This window comes from Rattus rattus, chromosome 7 (assembly GCF_011064425.1).
Source record: "Rattus rattus isolate New Zealand chromosome 7, Rrattus_CSIRO_v1, whole genome shotgun sequence".
Lineage (NCBI taxonomy): Eukaryota > Metazoa > Chordata > Mammalia > Rodentia > Muridae > Rattus > Rattus rattus.
In genome coordinates, this window is record NC_046160.1 from 114703597 (window position 1) to 114723282 (window position 19686).

The 19686-nt window shown below is 47.4% G+C and overlaps 1 protein-coding gene across 2 annotated transcripts; it reads right to left on the bottom strand.

The window, feature by feature from the left end:
• Nucleotides 1–476: 476 nt before the first annotated feature.
• On the bottom strand, nucleotides 477–18120 carry Ddx24 (DEAD-box helicase 24). 2 transcript variants are annotated; one of them, XM_032908309.1, is made up of 9 exons: nucleotides 18012–18120; nucleotides 15968–16690; nucleotides 11328–11846; nucleotides 10431–10584; nucleotides 9658–10173; nucleotides 8584–8659; nucleotides 3456–3644; nucleotides 2331–2460; nucleotides 477–952 (listed from the first exon to the last, which is right to left on the bottom strand). In XM_032908309.1, the coding sequence occupies exons 2-9, from the start codon at nucleotides 16683–16685 to the stop codon at nucleotides 690–692; spliced, it is 2565 nt and encodes an 854-aa protein (XP_032764200.1). In that variant the 5' UTR covers nucleotides 16686–16690; nucleotides 18012–18120; the 3' UTR covers nucleotides 477–689. The 2 variants fall into 2 exon arrangements, with proteins under 2 accessions (XP_032764200.1, XP_032764201.1); XM_032908310.1 differs by having other exon boundaries at nucleotides 17608–18059.
• Between the last annotated feature and the right edge of the window lie 1566 nt (nucleotides 18121–19686).

Here is a 19686-nt window from a genome sequence, read left to right on the forward strand (position 1 = left end):
AGCTGGGCAGCATGGGTGGCTGTTCCTGCACTGTATGTACACTAGCACCGTGTGCACACTAGGCCCCAATGTAAGACTGGAGGCCTCTGGTCCTGGAGCTCTGGAGCAATCGTGGCCAGCACTGTGAGGCAGGGAGTCCAGAACAGGCAGAGAATCCGTTCTACAAAAGACCACGTGGATTCATGTCCAGGAGCTTGGGCCAGATCCCTGCAGATCTGTGAGTTGAGGGCGGTCAACAAGATGTTCCCTGTCCATCTTCCAGGACAGCTTAGGTAAGCTGCAGAGGGCAGTGTGACAGAGCACAGGAGCTGGTACTGTATGCTGTGAAGGACAGGGACATGTGCAGAAGACCTGACAGCACTGTGATGCAGGGACTCATGGCCAGGGGCCCATGACGCCATTTCCCTATCAAGGAAACAGCATTCTGTCCGCCCAGGGGAAATCTCAGCCGATGATAAACCATAACACCCTCAGGATGACTCTAACTCCTCCTTGGTTTAATGTGGGAAATAAGGGGACCACAAGAAGCCTGCGCACACTGATAGAGACACGGCGCTGCCTACCACATTCCCACTCCACAACAGTGTACAGGAGGTCTGCCCAGGTGGATGGTGGTGTGGAGGGTAGGGAGGGGAGGCCTTCAGAAAACGGAAGGACGTCGCTCAACAGTCACTACACTGACCAGGCAGTTAGCTCGTGCTAGAACTTGGCTGTGGTGGTGCCTGGTGTTTTGGCTTCTTTCTCCTCCTCTTTTGCCTGGAGAGGCAGCTCAGCGCAGACTCGACATTCCCGGGGGCCACCACAGGCTGAGGCGGCCTGCCAGACTGTGTGGGGTACCTGGTCTTCAGGCTCTCCTGGAACAGTGGCTGGGAGAGCAGATGGCGTAGCTCCTGCTTCAGAATCTTCATCTGCTTCTGTCGCCGGCGCTCCTCTTGCTGGTCAGCTTTTCCTCCTTGAGACACACAATTAGAAGACCATGTTACACACAAATATTCCCTTTAGACTAAATTAAGCTGTGCTGGCTTGAGAGTTCAGACCATAAGTGGATAACTCCTGTTTAGGAGGGATACAGTAGACCACCGTCCTTCACAGTTCAGGAAACCAGTAAAGACAGAAACTCCTCCATTTACAGGTAAGGCAACTGAGGCTTAGAGTCCCATAACAGTCACAAAGCGAAGTGTCAGAGATCAGAACTCACATCTGATTCAAGTCTACTGTCCTACTTCTGTAGCCACACACTGCTACCTGGGGTAGGCTGACCACAAATTCCTAGGGAGACAGTAGCCCACCAACACTGTAAGTGCACACAGAGGTGGACACAGCCCAACCCCACCCAAGCCTGACCTCAGCAAGGAAAGGTAGGGACTCACATCTCTACTTGAGCTCCAGACTTGAGCTCCAAGGAGCACACTATTGGCAACTCCTGGCTCCTACACTGAGCAGCAGTCTGCCTGAGAACTTGCTCCCTGGGTACTGAGAAGTCAACACCTCAGTTGAACTGCCCTGCTGGTATGGAAGAAGGGGTACCAGCCATAAATGCTGTCAGAGGCCCAGATGCAGTTTTCAGCTCTGCTATGCAGGGCCATGCAGCCCCTCACCTCTATTCTCTTCCTTGGCTTCTGGCCCACAGACAGAAGAGGATTTAGGCGATGCCTGGCAGTAGAGCTATTCTGATGTACAAATTCCTTTTCTCTGTGAGCCTTTCGATTTGTTTTTTGGTTTTTTTGAGATAAGGTTCTCTATGTAGCCCTGGCTGGCCTTGAACTCACAGAGATGTACCTGCCTCTGCTGGGGTTAAAGGCAAGTCTACCACTGCCTGGCTCTCTGTAGTTTTTATTAATTTATCCCTCTTTATCCCTCATGTAAAAGGACAGTAGCTCCTACTAAATTCATGCCAAGCAACTGAAGAAGTTAGATGGGACACGAAGGTGCTGTGCTGCTCAACATTAACTACCATGATAAGTAACGACTTAGCAGTGTCAATGCCTCCTATTTTTCAAGCATAAGTGCATCCAGTTTAGTTTCCTTTACTCAACCTTGTCAGGAGGTAGGGAGTTTCTTACCTGTCTTATAGATGAGGGAAGGAAGAAGCACAGCAAAGGCTAATCATACAGTAAAAGGACAGGCTGCATTAACAAGGATACTCTGCTTGTGATCTACCCCTAGTCATGGAGTCCAAGGGCCGCCCATATGAGGCAGTCAGACAAGAGAGGCCAAGGCATCTGGCCCATACAAAATAAGCAGCCATAAGAAAAGGGAGCCTGACTCCAGTAGCTTACCTGGGTGAACCAGGTAAAGGAAAAGGGAAAACAAACACCCTGCCCAGGCACCTTTGTACATCTCTTCTTCTAGTTCAATCTCCAGGGCCGCCGCTGCTTGCTCGATCCATGAGTTGTGCAAACAAGCCTGGAAGTTCCGGTATTCAGCTTTTTCAATCTGCCGGGCTAGACGGATCCGCTCCTGAGGGGACAGTGACACAAAAGAGTCATGTGATAAGGGGCTGGGCCTCTCAGCAAGCTACTGAAGCAGTTTTTAAACTGCAATGTGGCCAGTGAGCAGTGAGAACCAACACAGATCCTACAAACCCTTGCTAACAGCCCAGGTGACCATCACAACCACAGAAGCCCGCCTGCACCTCCTTAGAGCTCTGTCCCAGGTGCCAGAGTGAGCTTGTCTCCCCTTTCCTCAGTCCTTTCTCATGGGTGTTGAGGTCCCACTGCAGTGACGATGCTGTGCTTATCCTGACATGGAGAGACCGTGTGTAGTGGGAATAAGCATGGAAGTGGGGTGACTTCCAGGAGCCTTACCAGGAATTCTCTACAATCCCGCTTTCTACCAGCCCCATCTAAATCCTCACACAACCAACATTCATGCCAAAGTGCTCACATACCCTTAAATCGCCCCTTGTTTTCACGCCCTCAATGCCCATAACTCCCATCTTCTCTTCACCCTCATCTCTGCAGTAGAACGAAGGTTCTGCTCCCCACATCATAACCACACACCTATCAGACCCATGCTTCACAGACACCTTACTGTGCTGTGGGCTTACCCTATACACACACTGGTGAGCCTCGGAAAAACACCCCATAATACGCCCTAATACACTGGGGCCCGGGGTACACAGCCATCACAGCGAATGCTCCTGAGCCTTACGGTCCCTGCTTCAGGGAGCAGGCCTTCAGCATTCACCTCCCGGTTCACAGCTCCCTGACAGATGTCTCTGTGGCTGAGCTCTGGAGCAGAAGCAGGTGGAGATTTCAGGACCAGATATCAAAGTGAATGAGGGGCAAAACACAGACTTTTCTGGTCACTCCCCCTTTCTGACTTTCTCCCAGAGCTGGCACTTCCAGCCTTTTAACAAAAGCCACTGTCTAGCCATTGGCAGAACCATTTCTCAGTTCCCTAGGGTAAGGTGCTCTGTGAGGAGGCGGTGCACTGGAGTTTAACGTGTTTACCTTGACCATGTCCATGTACTTTGACTGCACTGGGAACAGTGGGATATCCTCATCTTTCTTGAGAGTTTTATAAATCTTCTTGAAGTTGATCACATCCTCAGGCCCAATCAGCATCAGGCTGAGGCCTTCACTGGTAGCACGAGCCGTCCGACCGCTTCGGTGGATATAAATCTCCGAGGTGCGAGGCACCTGCCAAAGCAGCAACAAGGGTCAGCACGCAGACAGACAGTGCCCAACAAGGGTCAGCACGCAGACAGACGGTGCCCAACAAGGGTCAGCACGCAGACAGACGGTGCCCAACAAGGGTCAGCACGCAGACAGACGGTGCCCAACAAGGGTCAGCACGCAGACAGACGGTGCCCAACAAGGGTCAGCACGCAGACAGACGGTGCCCAACAAGGGTCAGCACGCAGACAGACGGTGCCCAACAAGGGTCAGCACACAGACAGACGGTGCCCAACAAGGGTCAGCACACAGACAGACGGTGCCTAACACTGCTCTTTCCCTCAGGGCACACCCAAAACTGGCTCTGCTCTCGGAGGGACAGAAAATTTACCCCTACATGCTGACACTCAGACTGTCCGTAAGTCGACAGTCTACCCGCTGTACAGGTTCTACCCCACCCCCATGGCCTCCAAACTGGTCCAGCTCTTTACACTCAATCTGACTGTTCTTCTCGTCTTCTCCACTCTCACTCCCCTTGTGACCAATACCATCTACTTCAGTCTCCACTTTGAAACGCCACAGACTCCTCAGCTCTGCATGACCAGTGATGGTACATTTATAACCAACAGTTACTGAGTGGCTGCTTTAAGCCAACCAATCACAAAATACTTCGTATGTGTTCGTTTGAATGAGAAGTTCTCTGTTAAGTTTCAGGTATTTGAACACTTGGTCCCCAACTGGCAACTGTGTTTTTGAGGCCTAGGAGGCATCAAAAACCTTGCTGAAGAAGTTGTCACTGGAGGCCAGGCTTTGAGCTCACAAAAGCCTGCACTCCATTTCCAGCACTCGCTCTCTGCTTCCTATTTCCAGCTGAGCTCGCAGCTGCTGCTCCACCCACTCCCACCTGTTAGCTCCACTCCCCGTCATGAGCTCCACCCTCTGGAACCCTCTGGAACCGTGAGCTAAATAAGTCGTTTCTTCTCTAAGCACCCTGATCACACTGTTTTACCACAGCAACAGAAGTGTGATAAAGACTATTATCCTAGTCATATGAAATACTCCATCACTGTCTACATATTATAGGCGAGGAGACTACAGAACACTCAGATCCACCACTTCCTCTAGGTTATCCAACTCCATGACCACGTTAACCCAGGATGACCTATATAGCAGGTGTGCTGTCCACAAGCACATGACATGGGTACCTGTGCCCCTCTTCCCTGACTCCTGTAACCACCACCACTAATTAAGTGCAGCAGGCTCAGTAACACTACGAACCATTTACCATGATTCTAGAAATGAGATTTGCCATTCTTCATCAAGGGCCAGCTCCTTCCCATGACTCTCTAGCTGCAGCCACCGGCTCCCAGCTTACTCTGCTGGCTCAGAAACTACTCACCTACTCCCTTCCCAACCAAGTCCTGTGCTCTCCCCAGGCTAAGTAACCCTGTGCTTGCTAGGTTTTCTCAATTTGATGAGAAATGCTGCCATCAGAATGACCGGCCTATAGATAAGCCTGGGGGCATTTTCTCCATTTATGGCAGATGGAACAGGACCCAGCCTCAGTGAGATCACTGTGGCAATGCCCCTTGGACAGGAGGGCCTGGGTTGTATTAAGCAAACTGAGTAACCCATGAGGAACAAGGCAGTAAGCAGCACTCCTCTGTGGTCTCATCTTCAGTTCCTGCACCGACGTCCCTTCATGCAGACATAAGCTGTAAGGTCATAAAGCTTATGTAAAGACATAAGCTTTGGTCATGGTATGTAGCACAGCAGCAGGGCCCTAAGACATCCCCCAAGCATGCTCCCTCCATACATTACCTGTCCCCCTCGGCATGTCCCAACCTCTCCATCCCAGAATGCCAGCATCTTCTAGAAAGCACTCAGCGCCCTCTCAAATTGTATCACATGTGGTAATTTTCTAATATCTCCTGCCTCCTGTTATGGTGGGGCCATATCTCATTGCTCCTCTACAGGATGTGGTGAATTCTTAGGGCTGGGACTGTCTTGTGTGGTGATGACATCTTCTACAGCAGACCCAGTCCCTCTATCACAGAAATGTGCTACTCTGAAATCTACACCCTCAAAAGATTTTTAAACGCAACGAAATTAAAGATGAAAAGCACTAAAATCATCCTGCTAGAAGCCGGACTTTCCACACTTACAGTGTCAGGTGTCACCATTCACTCAACTCAGCTCTCAAAACAACCCTCGGGGCAGGAGTGGGTGCTGCTTCCAGCTTACAGGTGACGTACAGAAATGAATGGTCCCAAGTACCTGTGTGTGCGGAGAGCCAAAGATGGAGCTCCGAGTGTCAGAACCTCCTTCCCAGCCGTGAGATGGTCTGCAGCCCCGCTGCCACCTTAACCAGTTGCTAGAACACATTACAGGGTGTGAAGGGGCCTCTGTGTTTTAAATCTGACTGCTAGTTTCTGGTGATAGTCACAGCATCCCTTATGAATATTTAGTAGGATGCAAAGCAGATGTAAATATGTGAAACCATACCTCAGCGGGCATGCCCTCAGTGGGGGAGGGCTCTCACCTGACCAACGCTATAGACACTAAAGCATCAGAGTGGTGCTCAATTCCTGGCAGCAGGATCTGGAGCCCACGCTCCCAGCTACAACTACATGGTACTGTTGGTTTGTCACAATCACTAATGTTACTGCTACTACTGACCTGGAACATGTAGTCAGTGTTTCCAAACTGGCTGCCCAAGCTCTTTACCTTTGTGCCCTACTAACCCAGAGATGCACAACCCTGTCATTTACAAAATGAGAAAACCAAGGAATACAAACTATTTATTGAAGGTCACACAGCCAGGATTTAGCCAAGGACAGTCTTAAGTTCACTGCCCTTGAACTGCACAGCAGCCATTTAACACACAGCTGTGTGTGAGGAGTCCTACAGACCCCCTGCACACACACACCCCCCCCAAAAAAAACCCAGGCTATTGCCAAGACTAACTGTTGCTCTCCACAAACTGACGGTAAAGCCCTTCTGCTGAAGTCCACACCTACAGAATTCACTGAACATGGAGAAGTGGAGGTGCTGCCTACCTAGAACCTTCCTAGAACTACTCGAATCCCTATGTACCAGTGCGATGTGGACTAATGTCCACAGTATGAGAAAGTACTCTGCATGTTACCAGAAGAAAAAGGTAAATAGCAACCCAGCTACCAACCCCTCCATCTACCATGGTGACCTGCAAGAGTGGCAAAAACACTGTGGGAGTGACTGGCCGTATAGGACTAGAATCAAGGCCCACACCTTGAGACAGAACCCATGTCTGACACTGCTAGGCAGCCAAGAAACTGACACATACCCAGGGGCAAACCAAATACTACTGTTCTGTTAAAGGAGCACAGCAGCTAAATGGCTCTTTAATAGCATCCTCCTGTACTCACAGAGCAGTGTCTTGCTCAGCTATCATCAAAGAAGCTTTCTCCTGAAGCAGATGGGAACAAATACAGACACACAACTGGACACTGGAACATTAAGTCTTAGTGAGATGTCTCCATCAAATTCCTCCTCTCAGGGCTCAGGAAACATTGTGGAAGAAGAAAAGTGGAAAGACTGTACCAGTCAGCAGGTATGGAAGACACAAGGAAATGAGGCCTTCCTGACACAACAGGACCGACACACGTGTGAACTCAGAGACTGAAGCAGCATGCACAGGGTCCGCACAGATCTAAGATCTAAGCCAAGGGCCCTGGGGCCGAGAAGAGGGGTGAATACAAGCCCCCATCTCCAACCCGGAGGCTATCTGTCTTCGACTGACAACCCCTGGCATAAGAAAAGTTAGTTTTCTCCAGCAGAGTCTCACTGGGTATACAAACCACGCTTAGGGTCAGGCCCCAGGCCCCGCAGTACACGGCCAACATAAAATGAACTTGACAGTATTTTCAGAGATTTCCTCCTCTTCTTCTTCTTCTTTTTTTTTTGGTCTTAAAATGCTCCCCTCCTTCCCTTTACAGGTTTTTGTTTATATATTATGGTTTCTGATTCTGTGGTTTTCTGGGATTTTGTGTATGGGAGTGTGTGCCTTTGTATCTGTGTCTCTTGTATTTCACAGTTGGACTCTGGCTTGTTTGCTTTGCTTTGCTTTGTTTCAGTTGCCTATTTTGTAATGAGAGAGAAAGAAAAAGTACAGATGTGGGTGGGTAAGGAAGATGGGAGGTGGGGAAGATCTGGGATGACCTGGGGGAGAGGAACTGTGATCAGAATATAGTGTATAAAAAAAAAATCCATTTTCAATAAAAACTAAAATTATTAAAAATCCTAAGCCAAAATCATGTCGCTGTGGTCTATCCCCACCAAAACTCATGCTGAAGCTAAATTCTTTGGTGTTACAAGTACGCAGTGTTGGGAGGGGCCTAGTGGGAGGTGTCTGTGGATGGGGCAGAAAGAGGACTAGAGTTCTTGCTCTCCAGGGTCTGGACTGGCATGAGACACACGGCAAGGCTGTCTCCCTCCTGCTTACCTCCTGCTTGTCCTTCCACCAAGGCTCCCACAGAGGCTGAGCGGATGCTGGTGACACGCCCTTGGATTTTGCAGCCCCAGAATCAATAGACACACCCTCTTTAAAAATTACCATGTTTAAGGCATTCTGTCATAGTGACAGAAAACACTAAGCTCACACTTTCATCTGTCGATATCGAGTAGCCTGAAGAGAAAGGCTACTTGATAGGGCTCTCACCAAGTATCTGAAGAGCAGTAACAGTGGGCACTGATGCTAATGAGAACCTGTTACAGGGAACCTGAGGAGGAACATTCCTCCCCTCTGCTCGACTTCTGCTTTAACATTTCCTCACTCACTGCAGGGGTGGGACAGGGGATGGGGTGCAAGGGTGTGTGTGTGTGGGGTGTGTGTGTGTGTGTGTGTGTGTGTGTGTGTGTGTGAGACAGGGGATGGGGTGCAGGTGTGTGTGTGTGTGTGTAGCATTAACACTAAGAGCTGTACCTGGTAATGGATGACATGCTGAACTTTAGGAATATCCAGACCCCGAGCTGCCACGTCTGTTGCCAAGAGAACACAGCTGTGTGGAAATAAGCACACCATAATTATAAATAACAGTAGTTATCAGTCAGCTCAGCACCTGCTAAGCTCTCCACACTACAGCCCTACCAGGTTATACTAGTATCTCACTTCTACAATCAAGAACCCGAGACTGAGAGATTCACTTTCCATGGTGTGAACATGGCTAGTCTGTTGTGAAATCAGGACCCCAAACCTGGGTCTTACTGTCTCAAGCACATGCTGTGTTCTGTGCTCTGAATGAAGTGAAGCCATATCCATTCTGGGTCACTGTCCTTGTCTCCTAATACCTTCTCACTATTCTCCTCCATCCTGAGAGACTGCCTCACTCTTCCTAGACAGACAACATATGCCCACTCCCTGCACCACTGGTTCACAGGCAGATGGACAAACATGAAGAGATGAGGCATGGGCTCTGGAGTGTGACAGAAATCTGAGACCCAGCTGTCATTTCCATGCTGTAAGAGTCATTTGACCATCTAAGGAAGTGAGAAGGGCAACAGAAATGAGCAGTAGTGGGTCACTGTGGTTATGGAAGGCCACCCTGGGAGGCACTGCCCACACTTTCCCTGCTCCCATTCTTGCAACCCCACGCCTGTCACCCTACATGTGAGGCAGTGAAGCACAGGCATGCTGGCTACCTTGACCAGCGAGGAAGTGAAGGGGTCAGGATCTGCTCTTAGATACTCTGGTTCTGGAGGCTGTGCTCTCTCTCAATCACAACCTATTCTGTTGCTTCCAAGGATGCTAAAAGTTAAGGGGATGTCCAGGACTTCGTTTATTGTCTAATTACTGGAAGTCTCTATACAACATTAATAGCAAAAAAACGCAATGAATGAATGACTTTGCCAAATACAGAGATAAAATTAAGGAAAAAAGAGCTAGCCTGCCTTGTGCTGCTAGGGTACCTATGACAGAAGGTGGAGTCCCTAGTTCCCTGCCCCACTGCCCTCCTGAGTGGCTCATGGTTCAAGGCCTCTGGAGACAGACTTCACTTACTCTTCCAGCCGAGCAAACTGCTCCAGGTTTCTGAGCCTTTGCTTCTGGTGCATGCAGGCATGCAGGGTCAGTGGCATGATATCCAAGACCTTGAGGAGCCCAGAGAGGCGTTTGATGCAAGAGATGCTGTTGGCAAATACCAGGCTACGACCTGGGTACTGCATGAGAAAATAGTAGAGATACAAGTCTTTCTCATCTGTCTCGCAGTGGATCTTGGTCTCTGTCAGCGTCTCCACTGTGCCCTCATTCCTTGTGAGGTCAATGACTTTCGGTTTGCCCCGCATGCCAATCTTCTGCATGAGAAGGTCAAGTTTGGCAGTTTTATCCATTTTCTTCACGTGTTTCTTATGAAGGATTCGAGCAGGAGCTTGGTGTACCAAGGTTAGTGTGGCAGAAAAAACAAGAGTTTGGCGATTGGGGTTGTACTGGGAGTCATTTAGCATCTCTAGCAGCTGAGAGAGTTCAGCAAAATGGTCTTTCTCAACCATCCGATCAGCCTCATCTATGACCAGGCACCTGCAGGGAAGGAAACCTCTATAAGACATCCTGCTTCCACCCCACTTGCATGCTTTCAACCGTGGTGCACACAGCACCCTGCCATCACCTCTAGGCACCCATTAACTTTTCTCATGCATGCTCAGTTTTTGAGAAGAGGGCCCGGATGGCCACAAGATTCTGTAATAGTGAGAAAGCATTGCACACACCAACCATGCAGCCACCTCAGGCTTACTTCAGAGATGGTTAAGGGGGAAGGGGGAGGGGCCACCTCTCACCTGAGCTGCCGAAGGTTAGTCAAATGAGGGTGTTTTTCTTTGATTAACTCCCAGAGCCGACCAGGGGTGGCGATCACAATTTCAGGATGGCGGTTCAGCATCCTTTGCTGTTTCTGTGAGGACATTCCACCGACTAAAATTGCTGTATTGATCCCTACAGGACAGAAACCAACAGATACTGTCATTCCCTCTGGCTGCTCATCCTATGGATCAGCACGCACTACCCAGCACAGCTTTCTATGCCAAGGAAATGCTGCCACAGTTGGCCTGGCCTGACTTCTAGAGGCTTACCAAGTAGTCTGCACTTTGTGGTCTGGACCCTGTCTACTTTGCCATTTCTTCCCATTCTCTCCTTAACCACAACAGAAAGGCTGCATTTGAACCTCGTCACTTATTTCCAGAGCTCTGAAGGTGAGCAGTGTTGGACCAGAATGCCGGGAAGGATGTTTATGATGTGACACGCTATAAGGAGCCCTTTAGGGTCTGGGGTGTCTTCTCGCTAAGAGAGAATCGCTCTGGAGCCATTGGATAGAAGTGAACTCACATGCTAACACAGCTGAGGCACTGAGCAAGTACGCTGGACTTCAAGAACTCAGCCCTGCAATGTGGCTCTAGTTACGATAAACACCACACTGTGAAAACCTTTCCCCGAGGAACAGAATTATGCTTCTATCTCAAAGCAGGGACCTTTTGTTCTTAAAAGGTCCGGCTACTCACAAACATGTTATAGATCTGGTCCCCTTGAGGAAATTAAACACATATCGACTGATTTCTAAAGGACTTAATAGTCCAGCAGATGAGAACGCTCCCCTAGGACAGGAGCCACAACTCTTACTCTTGTCATCTGGCATTCAGAGACCTGCTTAGAAACAGTTACTAAGTGAAACTAAATCTCACCTGTAAACTTGGCCACAGCATCAATGTGTTGTCTGACCTGGACAGCCAGCTCTCGGGTAGGAGTCAGGACCAGTCCGAGCAGAGGGCGCCTTGGGTGTACTTTATAAACAGCAATTTGGTCACACAACTCCTGCTTTAACTTTCCAGCCTGCTCCTCATCCAACTTTTCTTCTCTGTCCTTACTTTGCTTGGGGACAGGCTTTTCCTCGACTAAGGAAGAAGGCCCTTCACCAGCATCATCATCACAGAAGAGCCCTGCCTGGGCTGAGGCAGCAGAGGCGCCAGTCTTGGCTGTGGCCTGGACCCCAGAGTCACTGGGCTGTGCTTCTGTCTCAATTGTGGCCTCTTCAGGCAATACTCCAGACTTCGCTCCATCCTTGCAAGGTGAGCCACAATGGGCTGCAGCTCCTAACCTTGGTGGCACTCCAGCGCTACTTGGGATGGGTGGAGCCTTCATCTTATGCCACTGCAGCACTGAGTGAATCATCGGGATGGCAAAAGCCAGCGTTTTCCCGCTTCCTGAGAAGTAAAGCAAGACCAACAGAAATCCATGATGCGCAAGTCATTGTTTGAAGTTCCTGCCTTTGCATAGAAATAAGGAAACCTCAAAGAGCCACGTGCCTCCCTGACTGACCGAAAGCACCAGCACTCTACACAGGCCCTCCAGCACAGGGATAGCACACATGGTGCAGTGTGAAGTCACCAGAGACGAAGAACAGACACCCAAGTGAGGAAACCATAAAAGCCTGAAGGGTCAGTCTTGTCCTGTGGAGAATCTGTACAGCACATATCCCTAAGACCCTTTTCAGTGAAGGAAGGAATAAAATAAATCACTCTTTTCAGAAATCTTAACATGTTTGACTTTATGCGTGAGTGTTTTCAAACTGATCTCTAAAGACATAATGGAGCCCACAACACCTAAGGGTCAAAACAAACAGGACACCCCAACCCAGGAATTAGAAGTAGAGATTTTCTCCTTAACTCATTTTACTTTCTGCATTTCAGCTACTCGTGGTCTCTTATGGTCCAAGAAGTTATTAAACTGATAATCCCATAAAGAAGGATTTCAAAAGTTTTAAGCCATATATCACTCCAAATAGTAAGGGGACTCGAACACTGCCTGGCTCCATCTACACAAGACAGGAGTCTTCCTTCTGTCCAGTGATTTCCCACTATAAATGTTACCCACCCATGAATATTATCAGACTATGCGCCCTGCTTATGTTCAGGTAGCTCTTACTTTATCTACTGGTCCTACCACCTGAGAGTAGTTACCCCAATGAGCAACTCAGACAGGCTAGAGAGAAGCTGTAAAGTGTTTTTCTCGAAATTCTCGAACTTAGAGAAAAAAAGTCATGAATTGGTTACTAAGATCTACAATATGAATGAATGTTCTTTCCATGAAATTGTAAAGAAGTTTATGTTAGTTTTGCTGTTATATCAATCTGCAGAAAGTATGACCATGGAGCATGAATGCTCAAGAAATAAACACATTCAATCTATAAATGTTCAGGGGAAACAATACAAACAGGGTTCAGCAGTATCTATCTCATCTGTGTTTGGGGGATCTTCTAGGGGACCTGAAAGGTATCCTTCCTGGATACTGAAGTTGCCAGGTAAGAATGCCCCAGACCAAGTCAATGCACCAGCTCTGGAAGAAAAACAGTCCCAGCCATTAGCTTCGGAGAGCTCTGATGGGGACGGGCCAAATGGGCCGGTGAGACGGCTCAGCTCAGCCTCCGCTCAGCCGGTGCCACTTAAGCCTGAGCACCTGAGGCCACTCCCAAGATCTACATGGTGGGAGTTATGAACTGACTCCCACAAGTTGTCCTCTGGCCTCTATAAACAGGCCTTGGCTTGCACAAATTTATACATCAATGTATACACATACAGAAATAAATGTTTTTTAAAACTTTGAAAAAAGGGAGAAAAAACTTTTATGAAGTTTTCAAAAAAAATGACGGTTCTAAGTGAAAAAAAACCAAAGAAGCAAAGCATTAGAAGAAAAAGCTCAAAAAAAAAAACAAAAAAACAAAACAAAACAAAACAAAAAAAAAAAACAAACCACAAAACACCTGGAAAATTTAAGGGAAAAAAAGACAGTAAAAGCCGAAAGGTATCATAACAGCATCTGTATTTAACAATCTCAGAAAAATAAAACTGACAATCAGAACTATCTAGAAAAAATTCCTTTAAGACAAAATACAAAACAAAGGCAACTTTTGTGCTATAAAGAATGCAAGTCGAAGTCTTCCAGGCAGACAAAAGATGGTGGTTTAGGAAAAATATCATTCAGCCATGGAAATATCCATCCACACAGGAACTGAAGTGTATCAGAAGTTACAAAAACAAAAGAAACTGTTTTCTTTTTAAACCTCTTTAAAAAAAATTGCTTACAGCAAAACAGTAAAAGCATATTTTGGAATTTCCATCACAGAAATAGAAATACAAAACAAAAAGCACCAAGGAAGGGGAGATGGAAATTAGCCCTTGAGAGGTTCTCATGCCACACGTGAGGCACTGTATCACTCGAGGGTAAACTACAGTAGATGCATATGTACAACTTGTGACATAGTCTGTGACCCTAAAGCAAACACTGAAAGACACAGCAAAGGCCTGGCTACAAGAGAGGAGCCAGACAGTGCCTTGAGTGTATACTGGGTCTCATTCTCAGCTCTGAAATGAAACCCTTGGCACTTTTTGATATGTGTATTTAGTTGTGGTATTTAGTTTTCCTTACATTCCTGGTGTAAGACACAGACGCTCAAAAGGGCCTTTTTGTAAATTAATTAGATGACTGTGAGCTAAAGACTAATTGTCTCCAGAAAACTGCAAGATAGGAACTGGTGGCTGCAGGGCTGGAATTTCTGCCCGCATGCATGCACACATGCACGTACAGACGCACAGACAGACACACACACAGACACACAGACACACACAGACACACAGACACACAGACACACAGACACATACACACACACACACACACACACCCCTCCTGACCACCAGAGAGAGGGATTGAAGATCAATCTCCAAAGATGGAGGTTTTTATCGATCATGCTCATATAATGGAAGCCCTATAACACTACAAACAATGGGATTTAAAAAGCTTCCAGGCTGGTGACTGCATAAGAAGGTGACATGCCCAGAATGGGTGCACAGAAGCCCTTTGCCCTCTTACTAGCCTCAATGTTTAGCCCTGTCAATCTCTACCAGGCTATTCCCAAGTTATATAGCCTTTAAGCCTGTAAACACTTCTCCATGAAGTCTGGGAGTCATTGAGAAAAGTATTAAACCCTTGGGGGTGGGGGGTAACATGGGCTCCTTAATCTGAAGCTGAATAAATCAGGACTAGGGGCTGTTCAATAAGGAAGTAGTCTTGTTAAGACTCGGAACAGAGCTCACAGGGGAATGACTTTCATTCCAGGTATGTCAGAAGAGAGCTGCATTATAGGACATCTGACTCCAGTTGAGGTAGAGAAGTAGTTGGCTTGGTAAAACCTCAGAGAACCTGTTCTATCAGAAGTGCATTGTAGTTACAAACATCTTGTTTTCTGTTGTTTTGAGACTGGGTCTACATCTCCCTGGCTGGCTTGGAACTTGTTCTGTAGACCAGGTTGACTTCAAACTCACAGACCCTTCTGCTTCTTAAAGGCATTAACCTTCATGGTTTTTGGTTTCAAAAAGTTCCTAATTCAAGTTGAGTACCACAACCCAAACATCCAAATTCCCAAATGCTAAAAATTTTTATACATTCTTAGTGCCACCATGACCTGCAGGCTTTCTGTTTAAGGAGTGTATGAAATACATGAATTGCATATATAGACTTGGATCCTACCCCTCATGTTTAATATATAAACCTGCTAACAGACTGTCAGCCACATGAAACAAAAAGTTGGATGATATTTTAAGTGGAAAAGAATCACTCAGGGGGAAATGACTAAAAGAAAACAATGCTCTTATTTTAAAATTTAATTCCATATTTAAAAACCTTCCTGGATAGGAAAGAGCAAGTCCAGGTGAACTCTAACAAATATTTAAGGCTGAGGAAAACACCAATTATTTAAACCCACTTCTGATAACTGAAACGACAACACTTCAAGTTAATGAGACCAGTTTAATGCCAACACTACAAGAAAACTACAGATGACTATTCTAATGCCACAGCCGCACTTGACCAAAGCCAGTGATGTATAAACACACTGTGACAAGCTCACTATGTATGAGGAAAGTCTGGTTCTCACTTTTGGAAATCAATGTAATTTGCTTTATCAACAGACTAAAACCAAAAACCTACATACCTCAATACATACAATAAGAACATGTGTAAAAACTCTGACATGCATTTTTGATTTTAAAAACTCTCGGTAGAGTTGTGAGAGAACATTCTCAATCTGACGCGGTCCAGCAGTGCAGACACGAAGTAGTGTTCTCACCTCCATCTCACACGGGGCCTCAGAAACAGAGCGGAGTACCAGATTCAAGCAGGACAGATTTCAGCCCAGAGCTGGATGGTTCTAACACCTTCCGTGGCTTTTGTGGTCACATTCCCAACAATCCCCTCTCCTAGTTTCCCAGCCTATGAGCAACCAAAGGCTGGCTCCAGGGGCTCTACCTAGGGCAGACAGAGCATCCCTTACCTGTCTCAGCAGCTCCAAGGATGTCCAGTTTGTCACGGATGGCAGGGGCCAAAGTCAGCGCTTGGATTGGGGTGGGTGCAGAGAAACCTAGAAAGCTGAGAGCTCGGAGAACAGCCTTGGGTACGAACAGGTCCCTCCAGGCCGACACGTCTGCCTTCTGGTCTTGCACCTCAGGCATCCACGTCTTAGCTTTTTTGGGCACTTTGGGGGCAGTGCTCTGAAAAGTGTCTAATTTTTTTTTCCCTTTGCTTTTCTTCTTTCTTGGAACAGTCTGTGCCAGGCTTTGCGATGTGGCTCCTCCTGCCTTCTGATCAGAAGACACAGTGACTTCTCCCTGAGCCCCTGGCTCAGAAGCTCTCCCTTCACATTCATCCTGGGCAGCGCTGCCTTCAGCATCGAGGACTGCATCTCTCTGCTTCTTCAATTTGATCTTTTTCTTTGGGGAGCTGGACTCTCCCTCCTCCTCCTCTTCCTCTTCAGACACTGCCTGGGCCTTTCTCTTCTTGGTCGTCTCATCTGAGAACAAACGGGAGGGATTCTTGACTAAGCGGTAATCTGTCAGTTCCTCAAAGCACACCAAGTCATCCATCTGTCCATCTGCAAACAGATTTGGGTCGATCGTCACTTGCTTCCATTTCCCCACAACCTTGATGCCCTTCCTCTGAAATGCGCCACAGCTTGCTGACTTGGGCTTCGATTTTGTCTCCTTCAACTTCATGGTTGCTGAAAAGAAATGCTCTTTTGGGTTAGTGACTGTGGAGCACAGGTTCGAGGGCAACACACACTTTCCTAAAATGCACTCAACCCTGCAAACAGTTGAGGACATGAAGATGGTTTAACCTGCATAGAGAAGATGCTCTCATGCAGAAAATGAAACCCACTCACAGAATAGGTAGTTGGGCTTGGAACAGATGGGACGCAGGCAACAGAGTAAAAAGATACATGAGCTAACTCTGGTTCTGATCCTAGCTCCAACACTTAACTTGTTGCAACCTTCAACCACACTCCCTACTCCTCTCAGAATTTAGTGTTATAATCTTTTTAAATGAGAGGGGTGTGGTACTATCTAATAATATGTAATTTTAAACTGTACGCAAAATAATTGAAAGTATAAAAAGAGGAGATAGGATGATGCTTGACCAGTTAGTTACTACAGAAGTCATTTTGAACACGGAGTAAGAGTCTGAGAGAGTGTGATTTTTTTTTTTTTTTAAACAAGTGCACTGTGCTTTCTTCCCTAGTAGAACCAGACAAGTCCCATTTCCATTCTGGCCTTCGCCAGATAGGTTAAAACCCGGGAAGTCTAGGTTCCAGCCCCAGCACTGTGTAAAACCGTATATAGTGGGTATCCAGCCCTCGGAAACGGAAGTAGGAAGATCAGGAGCTCAAAGCCAGCCTTGGCTACACAAGACCCTGTCTTTAAAGTCTGGAAGGCAGTTATGCATGACTCTATGCATGACTCATTTGAGTGAAAGCTTCACATTGGCCCTCTTTATATGAAAAAGAATATTGTGGAGAGCATTAGGTAAAACTCGATTCAAATCTGGATCCTGGACTTGCCAACTCTGAGTGTTTGCTGAACATCTCTGTGCCTCAGTTTCCTTAACTACAATTTGAGGATAATGAGATATTTATCCCACCTGGGTTGTCATTGAAGAATACGAAATAGTGACGTACATCAAAAATCACTTAACATGGCGTCTGTGTGGAGGCACGTTGACTCGCAGGCAAGGCTCGCCCAGCAGTCTCTGGTATGGGACCCCCGACCCCCACCGCACTTCGGACCCACTTTGACGAGAGAACGGGAACGTCACTAGAAATAGGGCGCTGGCAGTGACCGGTACCGCTTCCAAGAGTCCCACGGGCACTATAGCCGATAGAGACTTCAAGGGAGGCTGCTGGGCCTTGATGCTTAAGGGAAGGCGTGAGCCATCGGGAACCAAGGCTGTAGAGACACCCGTGAGTCACTATGCTTCGGAGACAATGAGGAAACATCCGCAGTTAGCCAAGGCCTGCCAGCTCCGGATCCACAAAGAACACTTACCGCGGCAGTATCCTCACACGCCGGACCGCCTGCGCCAACCCGACCCGGAACTGCAGCAGCTTCTGTACTGCAGTTCCGGAGCACAGTTCCGGGGCGGGGCTCCATGCACGCGTGCGCGCTGCAGAAGGAAGTCCCGCCTTTGTGCGGAAGCGTCTATCTGATTGGCACTCCCACAGGACTTGGGCCGGAACCTGGAGGGCTGGGCTAGGGTGCCCTGCGTAGCCTAGGATACGCTTCCTGTTTATGGCTCAGGCAGTGTTTCGGAGCTGTTTCCTCGACACTAGGGAGCGCAACTATCCGCGTAATCTTGGTCTGGTTTGCGTGCAATAGCATGTTCTTGAGTAACTGACTACCTGGAGCCTTAAAACATTTCTTTATCTAATTTACAAACCACCCAAGCCTGTATTGAAGGGCCATGTTCTCCGGTTCGGTAGTGCCTCCCTACCTCACAGAACTGGTCAAGATGGAACTGCCTGTCTCAAACGCAACGTTTAGACCCGGACAAAATAGGCTTAAACATTAATTAGATTAAATTAACAAATTTCTTAAGGGCTATGAGGATACACAAGAATAAGAAAACAGAATAGGAGCCAGGTAGTGACGGCACATGCCTTTAGTCCCAGCACTTGGGAGGCAGGAAGATCTCTTAAGTTCGAAGCCAGTCTGGTCTAGAGAGCAAATTCCAGGACCTTAGAGTGAAGAAAATCCTATAAACTACACATCAGAATGTGGTTAACTAGGCAGGAAAAAGCATTCAGAAATCGATAGCAAAAGGACACTTTTAACAAAATGGGCAATAAACATAAATAAGCATTTCTCAAAAGGTACAAGAAAAGATGCTCAGTGAGCCTCTAGTCAATAGGATAATGGAAACTAGAGCCACAGGTAGACATGGCTTCACTGCAGTGAGAATGCTGACCAGTGCTGACGGACATGAGTGTTGGCTAGGGGGCTGTTGGGACAGGGAACGAAGCCTGGCACATCGTTGTGGGATGTAACGAAGTACAGCCATCATGGAAATTCCTGAAGAGTGAGAAACTAGAACTACCATCTGCTCAGAATGTATGCCTGTGACCAGGAATATATCCAAAGCAAGTGGTCTGTTGAAAAGAGACCCACAGTCCTGCATGCATCAAACGCTTCCAGATAGCCAAGAAATGAACAGAGCCATCAGCCAATGAGTGGATTCATTCGGGGAATGTGGTGCTCAAGCAGAGTAGAATAGTATTTGTTCAACACCACCCCCCCCAAAAAAAATCAAAACTGAAAACCTCTGCTAGAATGTGGATACAACCAGAGATCACAATGTCAAGTCTAGTAAGTCTGGGCAGAAAAATGGTACTTAATTTGTATAGACACCAACATGGTGCAGGACTCCTGTGGCCCCTGACAATGTTGGTAATGCACTAAACAGCTATGGAGGTCAGGGACCGGGGAGGATGAGGAGAGAAGAGAAGGGGCAGGTACTTGTTCCAACCAGAAGTGAGAGGTTCCAGTATGAACTGCACCACAGTGTCTACAAATAACAGATAGTCATTCACTTTATTTTCAAAACATCGCTACAACTGAGTTTTAATATTTTCCCTTAAAAATGGTAAATGCCTGTGGTCGTAGGCGTGAATAGCTAATGGAAACATAATACAGTCTACATGAATGTTACCACACCGCGATGAGC